At 36.8% G+C, this 27,745-nt stretch overlaps 4 protein-coding genes across 8 annotated transcripts; 3 read left to right on the forward strand and 1 right to left on the reverse strand.

Moving 5' to 3' along the window:
* The first annotated feature begins 51 nt into the window (after positions 1-51).
* On the forward strand, positions 52-5,815 carry aip (aryl hydrocarbon receptor interacting protein). Its single transcript, XM_056271716.1, has 6 exons — positions 52-191; positions 945-1,127; positions 1,270-1,458; positions 1,590-1,766; positions 4,640-4,781; positions 5,019-5,815. The coding sequence occupies exons 1-6, from the start codon at positions 93-95 to the stop codon at positions 5,390-5,392; spliced, it is 1,164 nt and encodes a 387-aa protein (XP_056127691.1). The 5' UTR covers positions 52-92; the 3' UTR covers positions 5,393-5,815.
* On the reverse strand, positions 4,546-11,433 carry cdk2ap2 (cyclin dependent kinase 2 associated protein 2). 2 transcript variants are annotated; one of them, XM_056271719.1, is made up of 6 exons: positions 11,171-11,433; positions 10,740-10,899; positions 10,204-10,295; positions 6,926-7,046; positions 6,485-6,561; positions 4,546-4,555 (listed from the first exon to the last, which is right to left on the reverse strand). In XM_056271719.1, exons 2-5 carry the CDS (start codon positions 10,792-10,794, stop codon positions 6,494-6,496), a joined length of 336 nt encoding a protein of 111 aa, XP_056127694.1. In that variant the 5' UTR covers positions 10,795-10,899; positions 11,171-11,433; the 3' UTR covers positions 4,546-4,555; positions 6,485-6,493. The 2 variants fall into 2 exon arrangements, with proteins under 2 accessions (XP_056127694.1, XP_056127693.1); XM_056271718.1 differs by lacking the exon at positions 4,546-4,555 and having other exon boundaries at positions 5,937-6,561; positions 11,171-11,432.
* A 1,453-nt stretch (positions 11,434-12,886) lies between these two features.
* lgi2b (leucine-rich repeat LGI family, member 2b) lies at positions 12,887-16,736 on the forward strand. Its single transcript, XM_056271715.1, has 8 exons — positions 12,887-13,250; positions 13,451-13,522; positions 13,699-13,770; positions 13,957-14,028; positions 14,487-14,558; positions 14,655-14,824; positions 15,325-15,489; positions 15,583-16,736. The coding sequence occupies exons 1-8, from the start codon at positions 13,048-13,050 to the stop codon at positions 16,398-16,400; spliced, it is 1,644 nt and encodes a 547-aa protein (XP_056127690.1). The 5' UTR covers positions 12,887-13,047; the 3' UTR covers positions 16,401-16,736.
* Positions 16,737-18,553: 1,817 nt separating this feature from the next.
* Positions 18,554-27,485, forward strand: ccdc149b (coiled-coil domain containing 149b). Of its 4 annotated transcripts, none has more exons than XM_056271712.1 (13): positions 18,554-18,747; positions 19,602-19,763; positions 20,547-20,585; positions 21,055-21,162; positions 21,333-21,449; positions 22,021-22,193; positions 23,773-23,845; positions 23,973-24,057; positions 24,189-24,336; positions 24,492-24,568; positions 24,737-24,769; positions 24,922-25,008; positions 26,489-27,485. In XM_056271712.1, exons 1-13 carry the CDS (start codon positions 18,697-18,699, stop codon positions 27,016-27,018), a joined length of 1,683 nt encoding a protein of 560 aa, XP_056127687.1. In that variant the 5' UTR covers positions 18,554-18,696; the 3' UTR covers positions 27,019-27,485. The 4 variants fall into 4 exon arrangements, with proteins under 4 accessions (XP_056127687.1, XP_056127689.1, XP_056127686.1 ...); XM_056271711.1 differs by having other exon boundaries at positions 18,555-18,747; positions 26,486-27,485; XM_056271714.1 differs by lacking the exon at positions 24,737-24,769.
* The last annotated feature ends 260 nt before the right edge of the window (positions 27,486-27,745 follow it).

The raw sequence follows: 27,745 nt of genomic DNA on the forward strand, positions 1-27,745 counted from the left end.
AGCTGTTTAATGTTAACCCTGACGTCGTTTCGCTGCTACACAGCGCCATCTAGTCAACAGAGTGACACTATTCTTCTACATCTTCAAGAAGAATGGAGGAACTTGCTAATAAGCTCATAGCGGATGGCGTTCAGAAAAAAGTAATCTCTCCCGGAAAAGAAGAGCTTTCAACGTTTCCAAATGGAACAAAGGTAATGTAACGTTCAGGGCACATTTTACAATTATGAAATGTCGAGACGGAGAACAAATGTATTATTTTTAACGTGTCGAACTCTAGACAGCGAGCTAGCTAGATTCATCAGTTTCGACGTGTATTATGGGCTTGAATTCGCCCGAAAATAGCCCAGAAGTCGTGCAGTTGGTTATGTTAAGTATATATCGAATTAGTACTGTGAAAATGTTATTGTTTTATGAGCTGTTTTTACAAGGAGGCCCAATGTATTCAGATTTAGCCTTTAGCTAAACATCAGGATGGATACCTAACGTGACCTGATGTTACAGACCATCAAGGAGGACTCGCAGACAATATGCGTGTCTTTCTGTTTGCATTTTTGGCACTGAGAGGGGAAAAAATGTTCCTCCCTTCAGAATGGCATCTGAAAGCTATACGTACCCCTTAACAGCAGCGTTTTAACTGCAATATCATGTAACGTTAGCCACTGGCTACATTATATAAAATATCAATCATACTTAACCTGTAAAGCCTGACATATGAAATAATAGTCAGAAAAATAAAATGGAATCAATTGTTTGAAATGGAAAGAAAGAAAGAAAGAAAGAAAGAAAGAAAGAAAGAAAGAAAGGAAAAAAAGGTTTGCATATGTGGGCAATAGTAAGTGAAAAATAAAATGTAAACACCAGAAATGTCTATGTTTTTGCACTGAGAGCTTGTTGGGCTGAACATTTCGAAATATTTAATCAAACAAATGTTTATCTCTCGAAAGGTCAAGTTTCATTACCGCACTAGTCTTTGTGATGGCACTGTGTTGGATGACTCCAGGACAATGGGAGGTCAGAGTAAACCTATGGAGCTCATACTGGGGAAGAAGTTCAAGCTTCCTGTGTGGGAGCAAGTGGTTACCACAATGAGAGAGGGTGAAATTGCTGATTTCACCTGTGATGTAAAGGTTAGTGACCTGTTAATTATTTTCTGCCTTATAGTAATATGTAAATATCTATGATGACTAACTACGTTTTATTCTTTAAAACATTTATTCTTTTGAAATTCTTCGGCTCAGTTCTGATTTGTTTTTGTTTCCACTGTAATAGCACACAGCTCTCTACCCCATGGTTTCTCTGTCACTACGCAACATCAGCCAAGGAAAAGACCCACTGGAAGGACAGAGACACTGCTGTGGAGTAGCTCAGGTTCATTCGCATCATTCCATAGGTCACCACGATCTGGATAAGTTGCAGGCCCATCCTCAGCCTCTAGTTTTTACTCTGGAAATGCTACAGGTGAGAAACAGTAGCATGATATCCTTTTTAGAGGTGTTAACTGAGCTATCATAATAAAACTGCCTAATTTAACAACAAAAATACTTGAATTACAGCTGTATCATGATTCTCTGTGTAATCATCTTCCCAAGGTCTTGCCCCCCGGCTCCTTTCAGTTGGAAATATGGGCAATGACAGATGAGGAGAAACTGGAGGCCATACCGCAGATCCACGAAGAGGGAAATGCGCTATTCAAGAGTGGAGATATTACAGCAGCTGCTGAGAAGTACTACAATGCTATAGCCTCTCTGAAGAGCTTACAGATGAAGGTTAGTCTTAATAGTTGCTAAGCATTGAAGTCTCATGAAACCCCTGTTTTATTACTGGTCGTTCACACCTCAGATTTGAAAAAGATTAAGGAAATGGGCGTGCAGAGCTGTGGAAAAGTGGGAGTGTAAAGGGTGGGAAGAAGGGAGAAAACAACCAACAAAACACAGACCTACAACACACTCATTAAACAGACCAATGAATATTAAAATATGAGCGGAGAAAGAAAAGCACAACAGAGTTGGGGATGCCTTGATCTATTTTAAAAAAATATGAAGCTATGACAACAAACTCAATATCATTCCTAACAACTATCATGAACAAATCAAATATGTTTTGATAAATGATTCTTAGCAATATCAACAAATCAGCATTATAACTTTGCAGAGCTATTGGTCTATATGAAAAAAGAGGTAAAACATTAAAAAGATCTAATAATATTTTCATTACATATATGAGCACTACAATATTTAAATAATGACACACATCAGTTTAATACAGAAAGGTATAGTTAATTTTTGTCCATTCCTCTTTGACTTTTCAGCTTTAAGTTTTTTCAGTGTATAAGAATTAGTTCATGATCAGAAGTACCACTGTATCAGTGTCCGTATTTGCACATATATATACAGTAGTCAACATTTTAAGTGGATCAGAACCTTTCATCAAAGTTATACATGAATTTTGAACAATACCCGTTCTTGTTTTAGGACAACTTAGATTAACCTTTTTGATCCACTTCAAATGTTGACTACTGTATTAAAGAGACATTATAAAATATATGCACAGCAACTTGAAACACACTTGCTCTGGTCCGGATATGAACTGTGATCCGCGTTGCGAGTGTTGTTACATGTTAAATATCGTTAGTGTTGGAAGTCAAACTCCAGCTCTGACCACATTGTGGGAAAAATGCAAACAACACTTAGGTTGCTGTACCGAGAAAACAAACCCTTGTGTCCGAATTTGAACAGGCTACATGAATGAACAGCTCTGAAACTCTTTTGTAACATTTGAATTTACCGCTCTAATGCGATCTCATGCATAATACAGTGCAGTGATTGGATGAAGAGTTCATACTCATGAATAAACTCAGAGAAAAACTATGAAAGTGATGACGTAGATGCATACTCTACAGCCAATCCCCACTCCCAATTAATGCATATACCTCACTTATGACGTTGGTTCAACTTTGCTTTCTAAACCAGAACAAAATGGCTCCAAAAAGTTTGAAACAACAATCACTTTTCCCTTAATAATAATTTAAGCATGTGTGCTATTGTTGTTTTCAGTGAAGTGCAACTGTACATATGTTAACATCTCAAATGTTGTAGGGTTTCATGACCCTTTAAAACGTACACATTACCCTTGTTGAAGAACAAATGCATCCTTCATTGCATGCAAGATATCAGGGGTGGTTTTTGCACAGAATGAAGCCGTTTGAAACCAACACTTCTAAACATTGAACGTTTAATGGTATTTGATCACAAATTGTTATTCTCAAACTGATTAAGCAAAATAATCTGATATTGGCCCGCTGCTTATTTATCCTAAAACCTTTTTGTCATTTGACATTTCTGTTATCCCGCATTTGGTGTTGGTTGCTAGATTTCAAGAGATTTAAGTCCCTCAATTAGAGCTTTTCTCTTAAGTTGATACATTTTCCTCTCAGTATTATTTTTCTTTATTGAACATGCTTTCTCTGCACTGCAATAAAGCGCTGATGATCTGAAAACACCTTCATGAGCATCACTTGTGACTAAATCGGCAAGAAAACCTTCTCAGTGACGAACCAAACATGAATCTCATAAGTTGTTTGCGATTGTGATTGCTAAATATATGCACTTGCACAACCTCTGTGCTACAATACAAAGTCTTTGTTTGTTGTTGTTTTAATAGAAAAACATTAATATAATTTTGAATTATTTCACTGTTTTAGCTTTTGAGAGAAGCCTCTTAACATTTAAAAATATATATAACGAAGAAAGTGTTAATGTATATGATAAATATAATAAAAGGGGTAAAATATACCTTGTGTAGTTGACATTCTCTTGATTTGTGCTTTCTCAAACAAGATTTAATAATCGTGATTATCATTTTTGAGCCAAATAATTATGAGTTTAACCATTATCGTGTAGCACCAGCCAACAGTGTATTATATTCCTTAAATGGATAGTTCTCCCAAAAATGAAAATTCCATTATTTACTCACCCTCATGTCGTTCTAAACCTGCAAGATTTTCGTTCATTTTCTAAACACAAATGAAGATCTTTTTGAATAAATCTGAGAGCTTTCTGTCCCTTTGTTGACAGCTACACAACTACTTTGATGCTTTAAAAAGTTCATAAAGAGATTGTAAAACTAATCCATATTAATTGAGCAGTTTAGTCCACATTTTCTGAAGGGACACGATCGCTTTACATGATGAACTGATTGAATTTAGGCTTATATTCACATGTTCATCAACTCACACATCAGTTGTGGTAAAGGGAAGTTCAAGCATGTTCGCTTGACGTGCAAGAACCAATGAGGTTTGTTCTCGCATGTCAAGCAGGTTCGGTTGAGCTTCTGTTTAAGTTCTCTGATCAATGTGTATATGTGAATAAAATCTTAAATTAAAAGTTTTACTATCCCTTTATGAACTTTTTCAAATGAACACTTCTTTTGTGCAAAAGTGGTAGTTGTGTATCTGTCTATGGAGGGACAAAAAGCTCTCAGATTTAATCAAAGATCTTCATTTGTGTTCTGAAGATGAACGAGTCTTACGAGTTTGGAACGACATGAGGGGGAGGGTAATTAATGACAGATTTTTCATTTTTGGCCGAATTATCCCTTTAAGATTCAACTTTCACTTAAAACATATATTCCCTGTTCAAAGGAGCGTCCGGGTGATGAGCAATGGATCAAACTAGATCTCATGATCACCCCTCTCCTCCTCAACTACTGCCAGTGCAAGCTTCTGCTGGGCCAATACTATGAGGTTTTGGACCACTGCTCTTCTATCATCAACAAGTACGAGGGTAAATATCAAAACAAGTACAATCACATGTACTTTGTATTTACAGCTAGGCATCTCAAAGAAGCACTTTTCCCCCCCACTTTTAGGGAAGTGTAATTTCTTGGTCCTAAATCTTTGAGGGAATGAAAAGCTGCACTAATATTATGTTATTTACAAACAAGCTACAGTTAACTTGAGTACCATGAGAACTGTTTTATTGCATTTCAGATGCCCATACTCAGTCTTATCTTTCTCACAGATAATGTGAAGGCATATTTCAAACGAGGGAAAGCTCATGCAGCGGTATGGAATGAAGAAGAGGCAAGAGCTGACTTTGCCAAAGTGATTACATTGGAACCATCACTTGAAACTTCAGTTGCAAAGGAGTTGAGAGCAATGGAGGAACGCATTCGGGAAAAACAGAAGGAGGAGAAGGGACGCTACAAAAACCTGTTCAACTACAGCGACAAAGCCTCTGCTGCAGCTACCACGGTTAGTTTCATCTCAAATGCGGCCTATGAAAAGTGTATAATATTGTTAAACAGCAAAAAAAAAACTGCTCCATTAAGTAACCTATGTTGTTTTCCTCTTTTCAGGGCTGAAAAAGATGAATGTCCAATTTTCCATTTATAAGGAGATATGCACTGTTCAATTCGAGCATATGCACTCTGATAAATGTATACCTCACAAGTTTATTTAACCCATCACCCCCTTATTGTTCATCATGTTTTATTGGTAAATTGACATACAAATGAAGAGTGCATCCAGTGCATAGCTTTAAATGGTCTGGCCATCCATTTATCCCTGAGAGTTACCCATCATTTGTTGAAGAATGCTCATTTTCATTGTTATCAATGGGATCTGCAACTCCTGTGAACCAGGAATGGGTAAAAACCAGCCTTGTATATTCACTTTTTGGATATAGCTGATGGAAACTTCACAACCCAGTGCATTATGGTCAGTGCTCTTTAACAAAGGCAGTCTGAAAGAAACAAAGCTGAAAGACAATCGAATGATGATAAAATGGGATTGCTATGACTATATACCCCCTCCCCCTCCCTTCTTTTGTATTTATCATGTTTATTGGTTGTATTGCTATTACCCTTATTGTCTTTTTATGTATAATACATTTTAATCTTGAAAGATAAAGGAAATAAGAAATGTCAGGCATTAGAAGGCCTGTGAAATATATTAGTGAAAGACACATTGTTAATGTTAACACTGTGATAGCACATGTAAAAGAATATACTTCCCCCATCAGTGAAACAGAACACGTATACTCGTTCACATTTTTGTGTAGTCAATAATTGTCGCAGTTAAACCTATATATGTCACTACAAATAAAAAGATATTTTCAAAGTGCTTTTTAAATACATATTGCTGCAGCTAGTCTGCATTTATGTTGTGACTGAAGCCAAATAAAATTATTTACTCAATTTTTTAAACAAGGACTTCTTGCATGCAGTGGAATTAAAAATCTGGCAAATTGATTTAGTTTTTTTTTTTATTTAAATACAGAATTGCAAAAATTGGGCTTAAAAAAATGCTATGCTAATTGCAGTGACACTACATGATGTGTACATCTGGGAGATAACTATGCATAATGGACAAATGTCGATAAGAAAGATAGAAAGAGATGGTGTTGTAAATAGCTTGGCAAAGAGGAGCATGTCTGTGAGAAACGGAACAATGAGGAGACAAGTACCGGAGGGAGGGAAGGAGGGAGTGTGTGTGTTATGTGCGAGCACTTCGCTCTGTCTCCGCTAGACACTCTCTGACAAGAGCACGTGCGTGGATGATACCTAAAGAAAGACAAACACATATCAGCCATTTCAAAGGTAAATGTTTTGAAGCATGACAGACCATTTGGTAATGAACCAAGCAGCAGATTGTATGCATAGTAATTTTATCCTTGAAATAATTTTTATTTTATTAAATATACAAAATAACTACATGTCAGACACTAGATGGCAACTTTTATATGTAATGCAACTTCAATAATTAATCTGAACAAAAGAAACGTTGCAAGTCTGATCCCATGTGAAGAACTGAAAAACCGAGTGAACTATCATGACTGCCCTTAGGCTTACATTCCTCCAGGGGGCTAAACGTCACTGACTGTTACCAATGTGCTGCATGCCCTTTATTCAGAAGGGTGTGGTGTACCTCTCTTCAGTCTCTCCATGGCACTTTTGCTGCCAGCGTAGGTAGGACGAATTTCACGACTCATCTCCTCAATGACGGAGAGCAGCTCACTATACGTAGATCCCTGGGACACTTTAACTGGCTACAGAAAACAAGACAAGGCTCGACATTAAAGCTTGTCCGGGAAAAGTGGAGTGGGGGGATGGGATGAATATAAAAAGATAATTTTACTTGCCAGACTGGAGAAGTAGCCTGATTAAAACGTCAATAACAAAAAAAATAACTTGGGAATCACCAAAACGCTAGAATGATTCTGATTTTATTTAAAGGGACAATGTGCACTTTATGTATTTTATTATTTTAAATCAATATTTTTATTCATAAATATGTCCTCAATGGTGTACAAATACCTCTGCCAATTATCTGACTTATCCTCGTAAACGAAGAATTTATTATCTTTATATACATGGGACGGGTAGGTCCACGGAGGCTTACATGTAGTTCCGCCATCTTGAAAAACTATATAAGCAGAGAGGGACAAAAAGTACTAAGCCAACGCGTTTCCACAGCGCGTTTTCGTTCAGAGCCAGTGTGACGTAACTGAAAGCAGCAGAACCGGAGGAGCAGAGCAGTGAGAGGCGCTTGTCACTGCCCCGGCAAGTTTAAAAGGCTGCATTGCAAATCCTCGTCGCCAGAAAAGTCCAAAATAGATTGTAAAAGAAAACGTGACCGGAGATTACAAAAAACACAAGTTAATGTCGGGATAGCTTTTTACCAGGTGGATAGAGCTAATGCAGGGGAAAGATTTTAAAAGAGACGCTGAAGTCCTGCTTTCTTCTCGACAGGTAAGTCAATGTTACAGTCTTAATTACAAGCTTTTTTTCATTGTTTGGTTGTGTACTTTATTTTATAGACAGATGAGCATTTATAGTTAAAAGTTGATGATGATATCTAACAATGCACGTACTTCAGAAAATATAACGAATAAAGAAGGCATAACTACTCATTACAATAGTTCATGTTTTTCAGTCAGTAATTCATACTGTAACATTCGTTTGTTCGTTGTGTCAAGATGCTGTTTGTTTCAAATAACAAACCTGTTCACCTGAAGGAACACTCGATGAAGTGCTACTAGAAGACATCCTGTCATAGCTTTTTGGTACATAATGGCTACCGTAGCTGCAACGCGCATTTGAAAAACCGAGGCGCTGGAGAGCACAATTCGCTTGAATGCAAAATACATTTTCATCGCTAGATGGGAGAAATGCCTACACAATGTCCCTTTAATTTAGTGGTGATTGATGGTAGATAATAATAATGTACTGACTTAAACACGGTTGCACTGTTGAGGCTCCTGCAGCTTCTCGAAAAAAAGAAAAAAAAAGCAGCGCACACACAAAGAAACTTAAAGGGATAGTTCTTCCAAAAATGAAAATGGTCAATTTACTCACCCTCATGTTGTTCCGAAACCTGAATGAATTTATTTTATGTGGAACATAAAAGAAGATATTTTGAAGAATGTTTGTAACCAAACAGTTGTGGGGCACCATTGGCTTCTATAGTATTTTTTTCCTCCATACTATGGAAGTCAATGGGGCCCCACAACTGTTTGCTTGTTACCAATGTGCTGCATGTTTGGTTACAAACAGTCTTCAAAATATCTTCCTTTGTGTTCAACAGAACAAATAAACTCATACAGGTTTGGAACAACTTGAGGGTGAGTAAATGATGACAGAATTGACCTTTTTTGGGTTAATTATCCCTTTAACATACTGTGGTAAAAATTCTAAATGTTGAGTTTTTATATTTATAACATATGATATAGTTAAGCAACATCACACAATCAAGAGTGCAGTTTTCCTGAATACCATCACGATTGAAAATGTGAGACTAATTTCATAGGACAGTTCAATAAACAAATAGCCTAGTTAAAATTAAGGTACTTACATTTTACACACAATATTGTCTGTTTTTGTTCTGTTTCAGCAGCAAAAATATTTCCAAACAAAGATCACAGCAGAACCATTGCGCATCTAACAGTAACACTCAACCGTGTTTTGACTACTGATCCAGCGTTTTGAACAAATCAGTGGAGTCAAAGATTCAATGACCCATTCTTGAACGAATCAGCCGTTTGAACCAATCGTCAATGACTCACTCATTAAAACGGTCACCTGCCGCCACCTACTGGCTGTTTAGTTCATTTCTTATTTGTATATTAAAAATATTTTTTAAACAATCTCATAACATTATTTAATGCAGTTGTAATTTTTCAATGTCAATTATTTAATTTGATTGGTAACAGTCCTATAGTGTCTTATTATTTTAATTGAATTTATTGATCAAATTTAAGATTCTATAATAAGATTAGGGGGGGAAATGCCCTCAGGGTAAATATCACAAATATGCAGATTTAAATATGTCAAAGCTGATGGAACACTGAGATTATTGCTTTAGAATAAATTATATTTACAACACAAAAATCCTTTTTTTTCCAGAAAGCAATGTTTTACCCTGCAAGATAGTTGTGCAGAAGTCTGAGCGATACTAAACTAAAACTTTACTAAAAGGTACATACCTTAAAAGTTTGGAATTAGTAAGACTTTTTAATGTTTTTGAAAGTATCTTATGCTCACTGTTTATTTTTATTATCAATACTAAAAGTTTTTGCTGCTTAATATTTTTGTGGAAACCATGATACACTACCAATGTTTGGAGTAAGATAAAAAGAGAGAAAATAATAATTTTATTTAACAAGGATGCATTAAATTGCTCAAAAGTGACAAAAATCTATAAATGTTACAAAAGTTTTTTTTTTTTTTTTTTTTTATGAAACCTGTTAAAACTTTTTTTTAGCACCGTTTACACAAAAAATATCAAGCAGCAAGCTGTTTAACGTTAATAATAAGAATCATTATTAATACGTAATTGAGCACCAATAATAATTTATACTGATTTGGTGCTCAATTCTCATCATTTGATTGCGTGATACTGAAGACTGGATTAATGGCTGTTGAAAATTCAGGAATAAAGTACATTTAAATATATTACAATAGAAATTATCTTTTAAATTGTAATAACATTTCACAATATTGTTTATACTGCATTTTCCCTCAAATAAATGCAGTTTTGGTGACCTTTAAAAAAAAATGATTCCCAACTTTTGCCCAGTACTGTTCATGTATAAGTGTGAGTGTGTGTATGTATATATATTCCAATTAAAACAGACAAAATCCACTGGGAATCATTTCAAGATTGCAAAAAAGTAAAATCCCACTGTTATCATAAACTTAACTTACTTGTATAAAGCCCATTGATGGTGGACCAAAGTCACTAAATGCTGGTCTAAAGTTAGAAGAGGAGGCCAGAGATGGAGATGAGCCACATGATCCTAAAACCAGAGAGCAATAGGAAGACCAATCACAAACCATGAAAATGTCAAAAGGCCAATTTCAACCAATGACATCTCGCCACCCAGTGCGAGTATGAAAGGAAGTGGGGAAAGATACAGCCAAGATCGGATGTACTGATGTGATGGCATGACACACTCACACATACGGGTAAGACAACACTTTTAAGCATAAACCCGGTAAGGTGCGGTGAGCAGCACAGTATTTCACATTTATGTAATGAGCAAGACAGATGGCTATGGCTCCTTTAACTCCTCCCCCTTTATCCGTGCCTCTGACCTCTTTTACAGTAGGTTCACTGACCCATTTCCCCGGGATTAAAAACGGTGCATTTGAAAACGTGATAGACACATTACCACAGATGCGAGTAAACTGTATGTAAAAAAAAAAAATCATGAATGAAGAGCGAGCACAATGAAACTCACCTGGTGGAGTGTGGTTGGAGCCGGTGGGTGCGGGGGCGATCGGCTTGTAACTCATATTTACACCGCCGTCGACTGTAGCCTCGCTTGATGAAAAGTTTCTTCTTATCTTCTGAATGTAATCTCGATGGGCTTTGGTATCTGAAGCAGGGACGATACTGACCTAATGTAAAACAACAAAGAGCAGATATACAGATAAGTATAAGAGGTGGGAGACATGGTAAAGGCTAGCGGACAGAAAAGACGGTCCCTTCTTAACTTAACCGGCTTCAAGCCCTGACTATTTAAATCGCCTGCCATTGACTTTTCCACTATTTACTGCTAGGGTAGAACAACGACCACTTTAAAATAAGTGGTTACATTTATGTGTAAGAAAGAGTGGAGGATGTCTGTAACGTTAGTGGTATATGAAAGGTAAATTTAACTATACCCACCTCTTCCGCGAAATCGCTCGACAGCGACACGCGCTAAGTATCCAACAAGCCGACAAATGAAACAAACAACAACCGTAAACACTTCGCGATATGTTGGACAGTTAAAGATGGTTTCTGGTCGCCGGTTTACACTTGTTCGGGGAGGTAAGTGGTGAATATAACGCACGGGAATAGTTTCGCTACGCGGAGGTGTCGGTTCTTCTCCTCTCTTCCTGCGCGTGCTAGCCTGCTATGTTATTTTCCCATGATACTCGGCAAAAAGAGTGACTGCGTCATCAAGCACGCGCCTTTGCCCTCTCTTTCTTCCACAATGAAGAGTCCATTCTGGAATTTTCTTGTTGAGGTGTTTGGAGAGAGTGTGCTACAGTAAACCGGGGAAGCGTTTAAAAAATGCCTGACCCGTTGTATGATAATTTTTTGTTGTTGTTATTTTAGACTAAAATGTAGCCTAATAGAATAGTGTTGAGGCTGAGACCTGACTACCTAATACTAACTCCACTCCACCTAATCCTACACCTACCCATACTGGGGTTAATAATCTGGCAGGGGGTCCGAATGTGGCACAACACCTATGCAAGTACCTACTGCATGCAATGTACAATAGGCTACTCTGCATTAAACAACGCAATGTGCCATGTACATTTAAAAAGTTAGTTGAAATATGGTTATTTTAAGGAGATTTATTGAGTGACAGCTGTTTGAAAGAAACTGTTCTTATTGATGGATGTTTTAGCTGTTAATGATCTCCAGCTTCTGTCTGAGGGGAGTTGCTGTTATGTGCTGAGTTAGATGGATGGTCATCTTTTTATGTGTATTGGTGTGTTAGATTATGTGCTGGGGATATCTGTACCCATGATCTTTAAAGCTTTAGTGACAATGTGTTAAAGTCTTTTCTTTGTCGTACTAAATAGACAATGCCTGAATGATGTTTTAAAACTGCTGACTGGTTTCCGAATTTCCTTAGTTGTCTGACTAAGAGTTTTTTTGATGAGGTGGTCTGTATTGACTTGTCTTCAAATATACCTAGGAATTTGCAGTCTGTTATGGTGACTGATTTGATGGACGTTGATGCATTGGGAGTTTGGTCTGCAGGTAAAGCAGTTGAGAACCACTAATACCTACTTCATAAGTGCCAGATTGCAGAAGTCTCTGTCATGCATTTAAGCACCTCCCCTAGTCACATATAGATAGAAAGCACTTACATGCTGAAATCAGATATGCTTCTAAATGATTAATGGTATGCATACTGTAGAGTCCATTATTTTCTGTAATATGGAAGTTTATTACTGGTTGCCAGATAAATTGTTGAAACTTATGTTATGCATCATCTAGTTTAATATGTAGGGAAATAGAGGACACAAATACAGCTTGAGTTTATCTTAATCTAAAGTAATGACCAATGTCACTGAAGCTTGTCTATAACACAAGACACAGAAGCCATTCATTCAAAGAATTGCTGTGTCATTGCCACATATTCCACTTTACCCACGTTTTCATTGCTGAGATCATCTGTGCATTTTCAAACTTGCTCTATGCAGATAAAGCACAATTATGCTGATATGACATTTAACTTAGGCCTATATAAGTTAATAGCCAGCAAGGAAAAACAGGAAGAGGTGTGATAAAAAAAAACTAAAATGGCAATAATTAGCACATTTTAAAATCATCTTAAGGGAAGGACAAACACAAACAAACAGTAGTGGTATGATCTAATGGTTGGCTACTTTTAGTTGTTTTATTGAATTTGTGAGGCCTCCTCCAATGGGACAGTCTAAAGCACAACTGCATCAGAGCTGCTGATTCTGGAGTCAGTCTTTCGTGCTGCAGTTCACTGTGAGGGACAGGGGAGCGTTTGGATTTCGTCTCCGCACACAGCCATGGTCATGGATCTTACAAACGATAAATTTTCTTCCATCCGGAAGTGTCTTTTGGTAACACTACTATTCATTTGTTCATTTCAACTGGTTCGATCAAAGCGAATAATCAAATGTCCTTCAGGATGCACTTGCACGACAGATTCAGTCATTTGTGTCGGTTCTTCTCTCATCCCCCGGACTATACCGAGTGACATCAACTCTCTGTAAGTGCAATATTATGTTCTCGTAACAATTTTTTTTTTAGCGAAAATGCTTATAATTATACAGTATCAAACATAAAGATGGTGCGACATCCAATACAATACTATTTGTGTTTTCGATACTGAACGCGCACGTAGTGAAAAATAAATAAATAAATAAATGAAAGTGCAATATTTATTCATTTCTTATTATTATTTTTTAGGAGTATTGTTAATTGCAGTTTCCCAGACATCAAGGAGGCTATGTTTTCGCTCATGCCCTCACTGCAGTTAATGTAAGTGACTGCTGCATCACTTTATTAAATTTACCTGTTTATCTGCATTAGAAAACACTATGTATTCTGTTGGAAAATGTAGGTAATTTCTGTAGGCTACTATGGGGCGGGTATTAATTGTGATAGTTTATGCATCATGGCTATTTCCTGGTATCTTTTTTTCTCTCTCTTCTCAGTCTCCTTAGTTCTAATTCATTTTCTGAAATAAAGGAGGATGCATTCTCAGGGCTTCCTCATCTTGAGTATTTGTAAGTATTTGAACAGCTTTTCTGCAGTTACATTTATGATAAAAAGTGATCACTTCTTTACATTTATATATTACTGACTAACTAAGATCCACATATTTGTTGGATATCTTGATCATTATCCGTGCAGAGTGATTGACTGAAATTCTTGGCAATGTATATTTTGTCTCATTTTATTTCTCCAACCAGATTCATTGAGGGCAACAAAATTGAAGAGATAAACCAATATGCCTTCAGAGGACTTCGGGATGTTACACACCTGTGAGTATATAACATGCAGCAAGGAAAGGCTAAGACATTGCAGAACATTAATTTAGATTACATAGATTTATGGTTGGCATCATATAATATGTAATTAAGTAGGTCATATATTTTTTGTTTAATATTTTATTTTCACTACATAATGTGATACAGAATGCAGTGCACATGCATAATGCATTTTCCTAATCTAGTTGTATAATAAACCTGGCATTGTGTACTAGGATTGTTGGCTCTTTGGTGAATGCTTTGTTCCTCTTTTGTAAGTCACTTTGGATAAAAGTGTCTGATAAATGCATAAATGTAAATTATACACTGCTGACTGCTATTGTCTTGAGTATTATTAATTATAAGGTACATTGGTGCTTAAAAATCCTGATTTATCTTACATACATAAGTATAAACTATAAATAAAGTTTTTTGCTTGTGTGTATTGATTCATTTCCTCTCTGTTTTTACAGATCATTAGCAAACAACAATATAAAAACATTGCCCAGAGGTCTTTTTTCTGATCTGCGCTCTTTGATTGAACTGTGAGTTCTTCAGTTCACTGTTAGCAAATGTGCACATGTAATCAACCACTTTTGCCAAGCAGATAACTTATTAATTATTTCATGTCTAATAAACAGAGACCTGCGAGGGAACATGTTCCAGTGCGACTGTGAGTCCATGTGGCTGATGCTGTGGTTGAAGCGATCCAATGCCACAATCTCAGATGTTTACTGTGCCAGTCCATCTGCCATGAAGGGTGTCCCGTTAAAGGATGTACCAGAAAAACACAGCAAGTGTGTCTCCACAGGTAACTCAATTTCTGTTGCTCCGATATCTCAGATTTCTTTTTTGTTGAATTTTTAATAAATGCTGTGAAAAGGAAGTTGCGATATTCTTTTCTTCCTTATTGTGAAACGAACTTTGTTTCTCGAACAAGAAAAAATTTAGGGCAGGACTTGATCATGTCCATCAGGAATTGATTTGATTGTTGGACTGTTGTGGTTTGCCATTGCTGTGATGTCATGTGAGTGACAGGTGTCCCGCCCTCTCGCCAGAAAACATGTCATCAGAGAAGAGAAGAGTCTCTGCAAAGAGGAAGGGGAATTTATTTTGATTAAAGATTACGAAGGCAGATGGATTTTTTTATTTTTTTTATTATGATGTGCACAGATAAATCATTCATAATAAATGCTGCAATACTACTTAAGAAACAAGAATTGTCCATTTTAATTTCATGGCGATTTGTTCACACTTGTTTAATGACAATGAATGAATGTGCTACACTATGTCTGTTTCTTTTCCCTTCAGATTTTGTTCAGCATCAGATAGTGAATACTCAATCCATGTCAGCAGACATCTTCTTTCACAAAGATGATATATATGTTGCTATGGCAGTTCCAAATTCAGACAGCTGCATAATCATGGAATGGGATCACATTGAGACAAATTTCAGGCCTTTTGATGAAATCACAGGTTTGACACTGTTAACTCCATAATCATTTGTCATATGTCATAACTTTGAAAGAGTTTAAGTTTATTTTATTTTTTTAATATATTATATTTCAGGACGGTCTGTTGTTGGGTGCATGTCTGTTCTGATCAACGAGCAGGCACTTGTCATTGTCTCCCAGCTCTTCGATGGCTCCCTTGTCTACAAATATGACCAAGCACAGAATAAGTTCACCAAGTTTCAAGCTGTTGAAATGCTTAATGTGTCCAAGCCAAATGACATTGAAGTCTTCCAGATTGGAGATGACTGGTTCTTCCTTATGGTGGACAGTTCCAAAGCTGGAATGACAACTCTGTTTAAATGGAACGAAACTGGTTTCTACCCATATCAGTTCCTTCATGAGTGGTTTCGTGATACCGATGCAGAGTTTTTTTATTTAGATGGCAAATCTGTTCTCATACTAGTGAGCCGCTCCCAGGTTCCTGTTATCTACCAATGGAACAAGAGCACCCAAAAGTTTGTTCTACATGATGAGATAGCAAATATGGACGACATTGTCAGCGTGAAGGCCTTTAGGATTAAGGACGTTCTCTACCTTGCCCTCGCCTGCTATATCGGTGACTCAAAAGTCATGAAGTGGACCGGCAAACACTTTGAAGAAGTACAGGGCTTCCCTTCACGTGGCGCCATGGTATTACAGCCCATCAAGTTCAAAGACCAGCACTATTTGATTCTGAGCAGTGATTATTCTTTCTCCCAGATCTTCAGATGGGATGAGGAGAACCAGAGTTTTATCAAGTTCAGGGATGTGTATGTTCAATGGCCACGCTCATTCACAGCACTGTCAACAGACCAGCGTGATTTTGTGCTGGCCACCAGTTTCAAAGGCAAAACCAAGGTTTTTGAACATATTTCAGTGGATTATAGCAAATGATGCATGTGCTGTTATTTGTTCCATCTGGTCAGATGCTAAAACCAAACTCAATTCCTCAATATATGCATACATTTAACCTTGATATTTATGAATGTAATGTTTTGTCAACAAAAAGGCTGAAACCTGGTGCACATCTCTATTCTCTAGTCTTGCGAAAGCTATTTATGCAACATTTTTGTATTAAAGTTTGAATAAATAATGCACTGCACTGCAGCTTTATTCAGATGTTGAAAATACCTGAATGTTTGATCATATCAGATCTCTTTTAAATAATTTCATTGTGAAATATTAGGTTCACCAAAGGTAGGGACTCAGACTTCAATTCAAAAGACTGTGGACTTAAGCTTGTCAGCTTCAAGCTAATTTAACCTAATGAGCTGGTTTGACTGTATGCAAGCATGTTTTTGGTGCTGACTAGTGCTATTATTCAGTAGAAACCCTCAATGTTATTGCCTTTGACGAATGAAAGCCTTAATTTATTTATTTATTTTACAGAATCTTTTTTGCCAGTTTTATAATGTAGCTGGCAGAGCAATATACTGAATGTAGATTTGAAAATATATTAATGATAATAAATAAAACAGCATCTTCTATTGATCTGCTCATTTATTCTTGTTGGTTCTCATTCACATGTATGCATTTTCAGTTTCTCACAAAGAAGCCAACTGCATAAATGGTTTAGCAGCTTGTCATGAATGCATCACTGTTCCATACTGTCAATATAAACACAGAACATAATAAGAAATAAGCACATTAAAATGGACATTCCAGATGACACTTTACCACTTGACAGTGAGAAACTGCTTGTGTTCACAAAGATCACTTTACCAGCCAGTCAGCAGCATCATTCTTTGTGACCGGGCACTTAGATGTGATAAATAAGACTGCATCAGCAGAATGTCACAGATTTAAGCACATAAGTTACATAATGTAAGTTAGAGGCCTAGGCCTATATCTACAGTGTATGATATTGTCTGCTGTGCATTATGTGCTCATAATATATATATATATATATATATATATAGAGAGAGAGAGAGAGAGAGAGACTAGTTTAACCTTAATATAAGTGTTAATCTTAAAGGGATAGTTCACCCAAAAATGAAAATACTGTCATTAGCCTAATTACTCACCTTCATGTCATTCCAAACATGTAAGACTTGTGTTCATCTTCGGAAAACAAATGAAGATCTTTTTGATGAAATCTGAGAGCTTTCTGTCTCTCCATTGACGGCTATGCAACTACCACTTGCTTCAAAAAGTTAATAAAGAGATTGTAAAACCAATCCTTATGAATCGAGCGGTTTAGTCAAATCTTTTAAAGAGACTCGATCGCTTTATGGACAGATTTAATTTAGGGTTTCATTCACATATTTAAACATTGATCAGCAAATATACAACAGAAGCTCAACCGAACCTGCTTGACACGCAAGAACAAACCTCATTGGTTCTTCAGGGATCCCAAACATGCTGTTACACACAAATATGCTTGAGCTTCCGTTTACCACAACTGATGTGTGAGTTGATGAATGTTTGTATCGTGTCTCTTCAAAAGATTCTGACTAAACCACTCAATTCAAATGGATTAGTTTTACAATCTCTTTATCAACTTTTTGAAGCGAAGTAGTTGTGTAGGCTGTCAACGGAGGGACAGAAAGGATCAGATTTCATCAAAAAGATCTTGTGTTCCGAAGATGAACGAAAGTCTTACGGGTTTTGAACGAAGAGGGTGAGTATAGCCTAATTAATGATGGAATTTCGGGTGAACTTTTGGATAAACTATCCATTTTAACGTGTTTGGTTTGGAACGACGAGGGAGGATGATAGAATTTTAATTTAAATTTTTCAACTATCCCTTTAAGAGCAGACTTATCAAATTTGGTCATCGCAAAACAATACAATAGAAAGAAGAAATTAATATGGCTTATAGATAATTATAATCACAAGTTACAACATTTGAAATTCGTTATGTAAAAACAAGTTGCTGCAAAACAAATGCATTCGCAACGATATAGTTTATTTAAGGCCATAGAAGCATGGTCACATAACTTAACGTAAAAATCTACATTACCCATGGTATATTCTTTGGCTTTTGCAGCAGTCACTTCACCATAGACTGCATTTCACGTGAATCGCGTCCTTAAAGGGACACGCTGCCATAGTTGGCCATCCCAGCCGGAAATGATGTCCATGATATTGATGAAACATGTAATCGTGTCATCCTCGTCGCAATAGATGCTTTGGACGTGACAGTTGTTATTATTTACAGATTTTTTCAGAAGAATATCTCTGACCGAAAATGAATCCTTCCAGAAGAAGCGAAAGTGATTGGCAGGGACTGGTGAATGAGGTAGGAAACGCAGACATATTGATGCCTCACGCTCCTCTGCACTCTATCATTATCAGCATTGTAACGTTACTGTACAGAGGATGCTTAAATTAACCATATAATATGGTTTTCAATTAATTCACTGACTTGACGTGTGTAAAATTGGATGGCGTGATTTTCTAAATACGATCTGCTGATGTAGGCTAGCTACAGAGACAAGCCCCTTTACTGTAGCCTACCCGTGTTTTCATATCGAATAGTAAGTAGTATATTTCTCATTACATCTTTAAATGTCTTGCATAATAATAAATCAAATACGTAAGGTCTGACACGACATGATCAGCGGAGGGATTAACTTAAATCTTTATCCTCTTTCCTCTTCTCGTCAAGTGCAATGTTGCACTATTACAGGGTGATATAAAATCTCCCCAGGCTACACAAATCATCATACACGCACAACATTTAGGAGAGGTTGCTTTCTAATTGTGTGAACGTATATTGGCTAGTATGATAGTGAATAGCCTAATTTCAAAGGATTGGTTGACCGCTTCGTAAGTTGTTTTAATTTAAAGGTAGGACTTAATTAGTCCTTTATAACAGTGGATCTAAACAGTGGGTCAGGGCCATTAATGGCCCTTCAACCATTAATTCAACCAGTAACTGTTTGATACTTTAAAAAGTAACATTAAAGCATCTAACTATGTTAAAATGTTATTAAAGAACATCCAGTTCCCAAAACATCTGGAATCAAAGCTCAGGTTATTTAGTTGAAAAACAGTGCAAAACCCCACTTTGATCATTGTCTTTTCTGGCAATGGTGACTAATGCATTGAATTGGAGCATTAAATACCCAATTGTTTTCTTTCTGTGCCTAGTTCCTGGTATGCAAGAGAAAACTGGAGAGTAAGAAGGAGGCACTGCTGATCTTATCAAAAGAACTGGACACCTGCCAGCAGGAAAGGGATCAGTTCAAATTGATGGCAAACCAGCTCCGTGAGCGCCACCAAGGGCTGAAGAAAAAGTACAGAGAGCTCATAGTATGTATTCTATTCTATTCTATTCTATTCTAAATTGATTAAACAATCATGTAGAAGTATGAAGTAGAAGACATTCAGGAAGACATTCATTTTTTTGCAATTTATATATATTGTCGTTATAATGAAGTGTATTATTTCTGTCATGACAACTCGGGTTTCTGAAAGCATGCTGCACTGCTATAGCAAATGCTGACCAAGTATTTAAAGGTTAAGCAGCAAGCTTATTGGGCTACTGATACGGCTGGAACCAATCAGCTGTGCCTTTTAGAGAATATGTTTCCATCACCCTGTTTTTATGCGCATTTAGAAGTATTGCATTATAAACGAGTGATGGAAAAGCCACATTTCGAGGGGGGAAAAATCCCTTCATTCGCAAAAAAAGTATTTACGCTCGCTTGAGGTGGTTTTTGACTTGTGCGAAAGAGTTAATACGAACAATGGGAGATGGAAACTCATTTGCTTAATAAATACTGACAAAGTGAACATTAAACCCACATGACTAATTGGTTGTTTCCGCTGATGGTATTTTATTTACCAATTTTTTGTTACCAATACCACCATCCTCTGCTTGAACAACTTGATTGAAACGCAATCATTATTTTTTTTTTATTATTATTATTTTGTGAACTTTGATCAAATTCGCTTCACGTTTGGATGGAAACCCAGCTACTGACGTGATTGCAAGCAGATTGAGTTAAGGAAACATCAGCATGCGCCATCTAGAGTTCATGACAGAACTTTGTATTTATATGCATTTTTTAACTTTTTTTTTCCCATTAATAGGATGGTGACCCCTCTCTGCCTCCTGAAAAAAGAAAGCAAGTATGATTGTTATTATCATCTATTTAAACATGTCTAAATATATATCCTCTGTTAGATGCTTTTATGCCAACTTTAATTAATTAATGAATTCTGAATGGGCATTTAAGTGTCTTTACACAGACCTTTTAATGCTGCTCAGAGGTGCATAAATGCATTTATACAGCAATTCCAGCTGTATGCTTTGATGCTAGGGGCTGAGGTAGGTCAGAGCAGGCATCATTAAGCCTGGCTTTTATGCAGCATTACATCTTTACACAGAATTTTGAGCAGGCACAGAGCAGCCTCAACTTATCTCTGTAAAGATGCCTTATGTATACAACTGAATATATGTTAACAAAACATATACTTAGTGAAGTAGTCAAACCAGCAGTATTCATTACTTTCATCTGATGTTATTCAAATAAATGGAATTTTGTTTGTATTACGTGTTAAAAAGTCAAATGTGTTGTTCGACCTGTGTTTGCCACAGGTTAATCTGGCGCAGTTACTGAGAGACTCGAGAGAACAGAACAAACAGCTGAGTGACGAGGTTAAAGAACTGAACCAACGTTTAGCAGAAGTGCAGGGTGATAACAAGGTATGGGCTTTGCACACACAGGTCAGGTCATTTCTTTGCATGACTAAATCATATGCAGATGTTTGCTAAGTCAAATGTGTAGTCGCATGCTTATGAGGCTTCAACATTTTGATCACAGTGCATATATTGTGGTTTATAGCATAGATAAATGTAGTCTTTTCATCACACAGCTGCTGAGGATGACCATTGCAAAGCAGCGTCTAGGGGACGAAGAGGTGGGGGCTCGTCACTTTCCAGCCCATGAGAGAGAAGATCTTGTTCAGCAGTTAGAGAAAGCTCGAGAACAGGTGCATTGCCTTTGGCATTCTACACGTTTTGGGTTCAAATCAATCTTAAAGTCCCCCTGTAGTCAATAACTTGTCACTTAAAACTAATCTTTGATCACCAAAATTACATATTTAAATGTTTTTTCCTTGAAAAAAAATCTTCATGCATGCCTTAAAATAGCTTGAATGTAACTCATGTGTTGCCTCATTTAGTATATATGCGGTTATATGCAAATTAGCCCCGCCTCCACTCACTCACACCAGCTCAGAGATCCACTCGCTGACGATCACACGTTGACGTGATTGGTAACAAGGTGGTTTGTGACATCGGAAACACCACCGATTTCAAACCACGATTTTGAGACTGTCTTTGGCTCACTGCAGTTTTAAAGAGAAAATACTCAGCAATGATGTTGACTTAGGAATTTGCACATGGTTTGTCTTAAAATCTGGATTTTCACCACAGGGGGACTTTTAAGTTCTCAAGAATATCTTAATGTGCCAAGTCTCAGTTTTTTATCATAGATTTGAGGTAAAAACAAAACAAAGATACACTAATATAGTTCTTTGTCCTTACCCTATGATGTTGTAGAATGAAGCACTGGAACAAAGCTTAAAAGCAGCCACAGATGAGCTTCACGATGTGAGAGCAGAGCGTAATGTCTACCAGGAGAAAGCTCACAGACTAAATCTGGAAATTAACCACATCTTGGGTAGCAATGAGAACCGCATCCTGGATATAGATGCTCTTTGTATGGAGAACAGGTCAGTGTTGGTCACATGTTCAGGATGTACACACATTTAGCATTAGTAGAAAGAGATAAACTCCCCACAAGAATTATCATACATATACAGAAATGTATTATTTAATATCCAAAATAATCCATAAACCAGTGCAATTTAGTTTTCCATGACAGTCAGTATATTTAACAGAAGTGTAGAAAACCTCAGTAACATAGTAAAGACTTAATAATGCACAATTTGCAAACATGTAGGGTATGGGCTTGTTGCATGTGGCCGCCATGTTGGATTTCTGATCTAGCGAGTGTGTGCATAGACACTTCCGGTTTCACCTGATGCCAGTGCAGAGAGCTGGAGAAAAACAGTAAATTATCTTTTATAGTGGTTTATTGAATCTGTTATGTCACTTAAAATACTACTAAGTAATTTGAAACGCACGCATGTATGAGTCAGGTGAATGACTGAAATACACTTTACTGTCCACAAAGAGAAAAATGACTTGGTCTCATGCTGCATACACATATGCCTACTGTAAATATACAAATATGTAAATATAACTAAATTTAAAATATAGTAAAACAATTTGTGTAAAAACAAGATGACATATAGACCCATCAGTTTGCTACGCATCCACACCTATCAAGAAATATTTTATTTCTTGCATCACCCTGGTTCCTTTTAGGATTTTTCCATTGGTTTTTGGACCATTGCAGAAAAGAAACTCCTTGTTCAACAAAAGTTTATGATTCTTTCATGTTTTGTTCATCATGAGAATCTTCACAAATGAACAACTTGAATTTTGAAGCCTGAATACAATTGGCAGAAGCAAAAAGCTAAACGTAGGCTATAAACAAACTACACCACGTCACTGAGCGTCTGACAATTCTTCCAGTTTTTATTTAAAAAATGTTTTCCCTGAGAGTTTGAGTTAGAATAGTATAAACATGAGACTGTGAAAGCAGACTATTGACTGATGTTTAATGTCCCTGATTGACAGACTCTGTAGTCTATTTTAACCACTTGTAAGCAACTGCATTTTTCAAGACAGTGAAAGTTTTTAAAAAATCACAAGGGTTATTACTTATTTATTTTATATGGTAAAATAAAATGTTACCTTATTTCAGGCATTTAACCAAAATCCCATTTTTAAAAAAAACCATTGACTTCAGCATCGGAAGTGCTAAAATGCTATAACTTGTTTCCAGGTTTTGGCCTACAAAAATATAGGTGTGTCCCAATTCTTGTAGTATGTGTGTACACACCTATAATTCCCCAAAAACGAGAAAAAGTGCACTCCAAATGCCTGGATAATGGACTTCTTTAACTAAAAAAAGTGCATAGTGTATAAGTGCACTACATCATTTGGAACATTACTTACTGGTATGTCATCCCTGCTGCACTCATGATCAGAATTGTGGTAAGACTGACCTCTAGTGGTCTGGTGGGGATGTTACAGGCAGTGATGTGACAGTTGTAACATGTCCAGTTGGCTTTGTCAGTGCTTAAATATTATCATTATCAATAGCGCTATTTTAGCTAATCATGTTGTGGGTAATTTAACTGTATATCATACTGAAGTCTTCAAAATATCTTCTTTTTTTAGATATCTGCATGAACGGCTTATGCAGCTTCAGGAGGAAGTCAGCCTCCTCAAAGCAAATGTCATGAAGTATAAGGTATTTATTACACATACAACCAAATTTATATAAACACAAAAGATTCACTTACTTTAATTGTAATATGTGTAAACTCATTCTGTATTCTGATGTTGAGCATATCATATACTCGTGTGTTTTATTACAGAGTGCTTTGGAAAGCAAGAAGAACTGCAAAGTCTATGGAAAGTCCAACAGCAGTGCTCTGACAGGTGTCCTCTCTGCTAAACAAGGTACCACACAGCACTTCTATAGAATCCAAACAGTAACAAATGGGTTCTTCACAAGTAGTATTCTTTGATTTATTTACAATTCTTTGAAGGAATGATACTTAGAAGCTAAGCTTCAGCTCATATGTTTCCAGTACAAGAGTTGTTGCTGTCTGAGGAGAATGGCTGCAGTCTCCCAGTCACTTCACAGTCCATTAGTGACCTGAAGTCCCTGGCCACTGCTCTGCTGGAGACCATCCATGAGAAGAACATGGTCATTCAGCATCAACGGCAAACCAACAAGTATGTTATGACACCTTATTTTCTGTGCGGAAAATATCACACAAGATCTAGTTTATTAGTATTGTGAGAAATCAGTTAAGTCAACGTTACTTTTAAGAATACTTATTATTTTATAGGAAACTGTTAAAAAGTGAAATTTGTGTATATTTTAACAGGATCCTGGGTAACCGGGTTGCAGAACTGGAAAGGAAATTGAAAACATTAGAGGTGTCTGGGTTGTGGAGCCTGCCAGGTAAACATCACGTCTAATACTATGCAGTTTACTTTAATGATCGTTTAAGTTTAGAACTTTACTTCTATGTAACATAATATAGTTTATCTTGCTTATTTTATATATTTAAATAACTTTCAATTGCTCTCCCATTTCTGCTTTCCACTCTTTCTTCTCAACTCTCTGGAGGCATCACCTACAATGTGTCTCTTGGACTAGGGAGTACGTTTATTATTTAATATCATTTTTGCCTTTTATACCTTTCTGCAATTTTCTTCAAACTAATTCTATCTACCCTTGTTGTTAACCTGACAATATAGTTATAATTTATAATAGTTCATTAGTACATTTGTTGACGCCAACGTTGTTTACAGGAAGGAAAGCTGTTATTGTCCTGAGTGACTCTCAGCATGTCCAGTCCACCACAGAACAGTCTGTACATCTAACACCAGAGTCAATGGGTGAGTTATTAGTTATTATTACTAGCCTGTGCTAAATGATTTGTTAGTAGGCTAAATTAATAAGCTAAATGTTTAGTCATTTTTAATAGTTTTTTGAATATTAGTGCTGTCAGTCGATTAAAAACGATTAACGAATTAATCACACATTTTTCCTGTAATTAATCGTACCTAAAATTAAAGTTTTTCATACTTATTTCACATTTAATCTCCAAAATTAATGTAGAAACAACATAAAGACAGTAGCCTATAATTGCGCTTGAATGGTTTAGAAGCATTTGCGTGAATAAAAGCGTTATCATATGGCGCTTTTCCACTGCTGGTACGGCTCGGTACGGTTCGACTCGGCGCGGAACGGTTCGGCTCGCTTCGCTTTTCCACTGCGTGGTACGACTCGACTCGGTACGGCACGGTTCGGTTCGCTTTAGCTCGGTTGCTTTTCCACCGCAGTTAGTACCCCTTCAAAGTGGGTGGGACTGATCGTTATTTTGTCCCTACACTGTTTGTAGGTCCGGTGATAGCTCTCGCTGGATCCGCTCCTCGGCAACCAACGAGAGGAACGTCTGCACCTCGTCCACTGACCACGATTCAGCCATTTCTTTTTAAAGTTTAAAAAACAGATGCTAACCGCGTTGGCTGTTGTCTACTGGTTATTTAAATCTAGCGGGTTTAGTGTCCAATGATGCTGGTAGTGACGATTCTGTCTGACCAATCAGTGATCTGCAGTGTTTTTACGTCACATTTTAGTACCGGTACGGTACGCTTGGAACCTCAACAGACCAGGTACCATTTAAAGCGAGCCGTACCGTACCGTACCATGCAGTGGAAAAGCACCACAAGTGAGCCGAACCGAACCGAACCGTACCGTACTATGCAGTGGAAAAGCGCCAAAGCGTGCCGTACCGAACCGAACCGTACTGTACTATGCAGTGGAAAAGCGCCAATATAATGTAACGCTAGCCAGAAAAACAGAATGATAGATGACAGAAAAACGGATGCTGCATTAATGGCATTAAATATTTTTTACGCATACGATACATTTTTTCAGTTTAACGCGTTAAATGAGGAATATTGTGACATGTACGCACAACCACAATCGAGTTCAGAAACAGTGTTTACTGATATAGAGAATAACTTCCTTTGTAGTGGACTTTGCAGACCTTTTTCATGCTCAAACTGCAACATAAAGTTAAAAGTGTAAAAAGCATAATAGGAAAATACCATTTTTAGAAAACTTCAGAATCACACAAATAAATGTTTTAAACTGTAAATTTTGGAATATATTCCAAAAATTGCAAACCTCATGTGAGTAAAACTGCTCATATAATATTTTGGTTAACTTCCGAAAACATTTTCTGAAGGTAAATCATCTCTTTTCACTGGGAAAAAAAGGGATAAATTACCTAATTTCTTAAGAGTCTATTAAAAAAATAACAACAACAACAACAAAGTGTTAAAACTTTGATCAATCTCTCTCCAGTAGGAGATGAAGAGATTGTTACTGGAGAAGAGGTCACAGAGGACACTGGACTGGCCGTGGCAGTCGAGTTGAACCAAAAGGATGATTATTTTACCTGCCCATATTCAGTCTCACAAACTCCACAATTCAGTAATCCAGCAGAAAGTGTCCAGCCTGTGGGGAGCACACAGTGTAAAACCCTTGGTTGTGGCGACTCTGAGAAGCCTGTGTGTCCTGCTGAGAGGGAATCAGAAGAACATAATGAAGATCTTACAAGTCAGTCTATGAACACAGAAGTGTCTTTGAAAGGTTCAGAAGAAGAGGCTGTGAAGAATGATGATCCTGTTGTTCTTTGTGAGGAGGACTTTGATATTCAATGTGTATTAGAGGACAGTCTGCCTGTGGCATCAGATACCTTTGGCAGTTTGGACTGTATTTCTGGACCTGAGCCTTGTACACCGGAACAGCAAACAGAGCAATCGGTCGAAAAAGAAACAGCGCATGCTTCCCTAGACACAAGTTCTCCTGTTCAAACTTCATCACACCAGGAATGAAATGAATGTTGCTCTTAGTGATATTAAGAACTATGAGAGAAGCGCCTAAAAACACCACCATTCATTGAAGCCCCACTTAAAACAAGTGTGAAAAAGACTGGCAAAAGAGTAAAAAGAACCTTTGAATGTCTAAATTAAACGCATTTATTATTCCAATTACATTCAAAGCTATATAAAAAAGTTCACCATAAGGATGGCTGGTATAACCAGCAAGCTGAATATTAAAATCAACAATGTGATAAGCCCTTTCTGGAGGCTTTCAATCATGAGATCATCAAGAATCTCGAATGAAATCTTAGATCTGATGCCGCTATGATGACACTACCAGCAAGTTTATTTTATTTTTCTAGAGGTTATTGTGAAATCATTTCAAAGACACTTCTTCTTTTATTTGGACTATTTTAAACATCTTCATAATTCATTTTAATATTCTTGTAATTTGTCTTTATGAGTAAAACACAACATGCAATTCTGATTGATTTTATTTTTTTATTTTTTCCCCCTTAATACACTGGATGTCATTTCAACCATTATGATTTGTTTCTTACAGAGTCAGTATATTTATTTAATTTAATATTTGTCTTATTTATTATAATTGATCTTAATGATTGTAAAAGTGTTTGATCTGAGAAGGTTGGTGTAAAATCATTCTCTGTAGATCACCTAATATTATACTGTAATATAGTGTAAAAATAAAATGGGAACAATCATCAGCTTGAAAGCTTAA

This window comes from Rhinichthys klamathensis, unplaced genomic scaffold, assembly GCF_029890125.1.
Source record: "Rhinichthys klamathensis goyatoka isolate OS25496 unplaced genomic scaffold, OSU_Roscu_1.1 h1tg000325l_1, whole genome shotgun sequence".
In the NCBI taxonomy this organism is placed as follows: domain Eukaryota; kingdom Metazoa; phylum Chordata; class Actinopteri; order Cypriniformes; family Leuciscidae; genus Rhinichthys; species Rhinichthys klamathensis.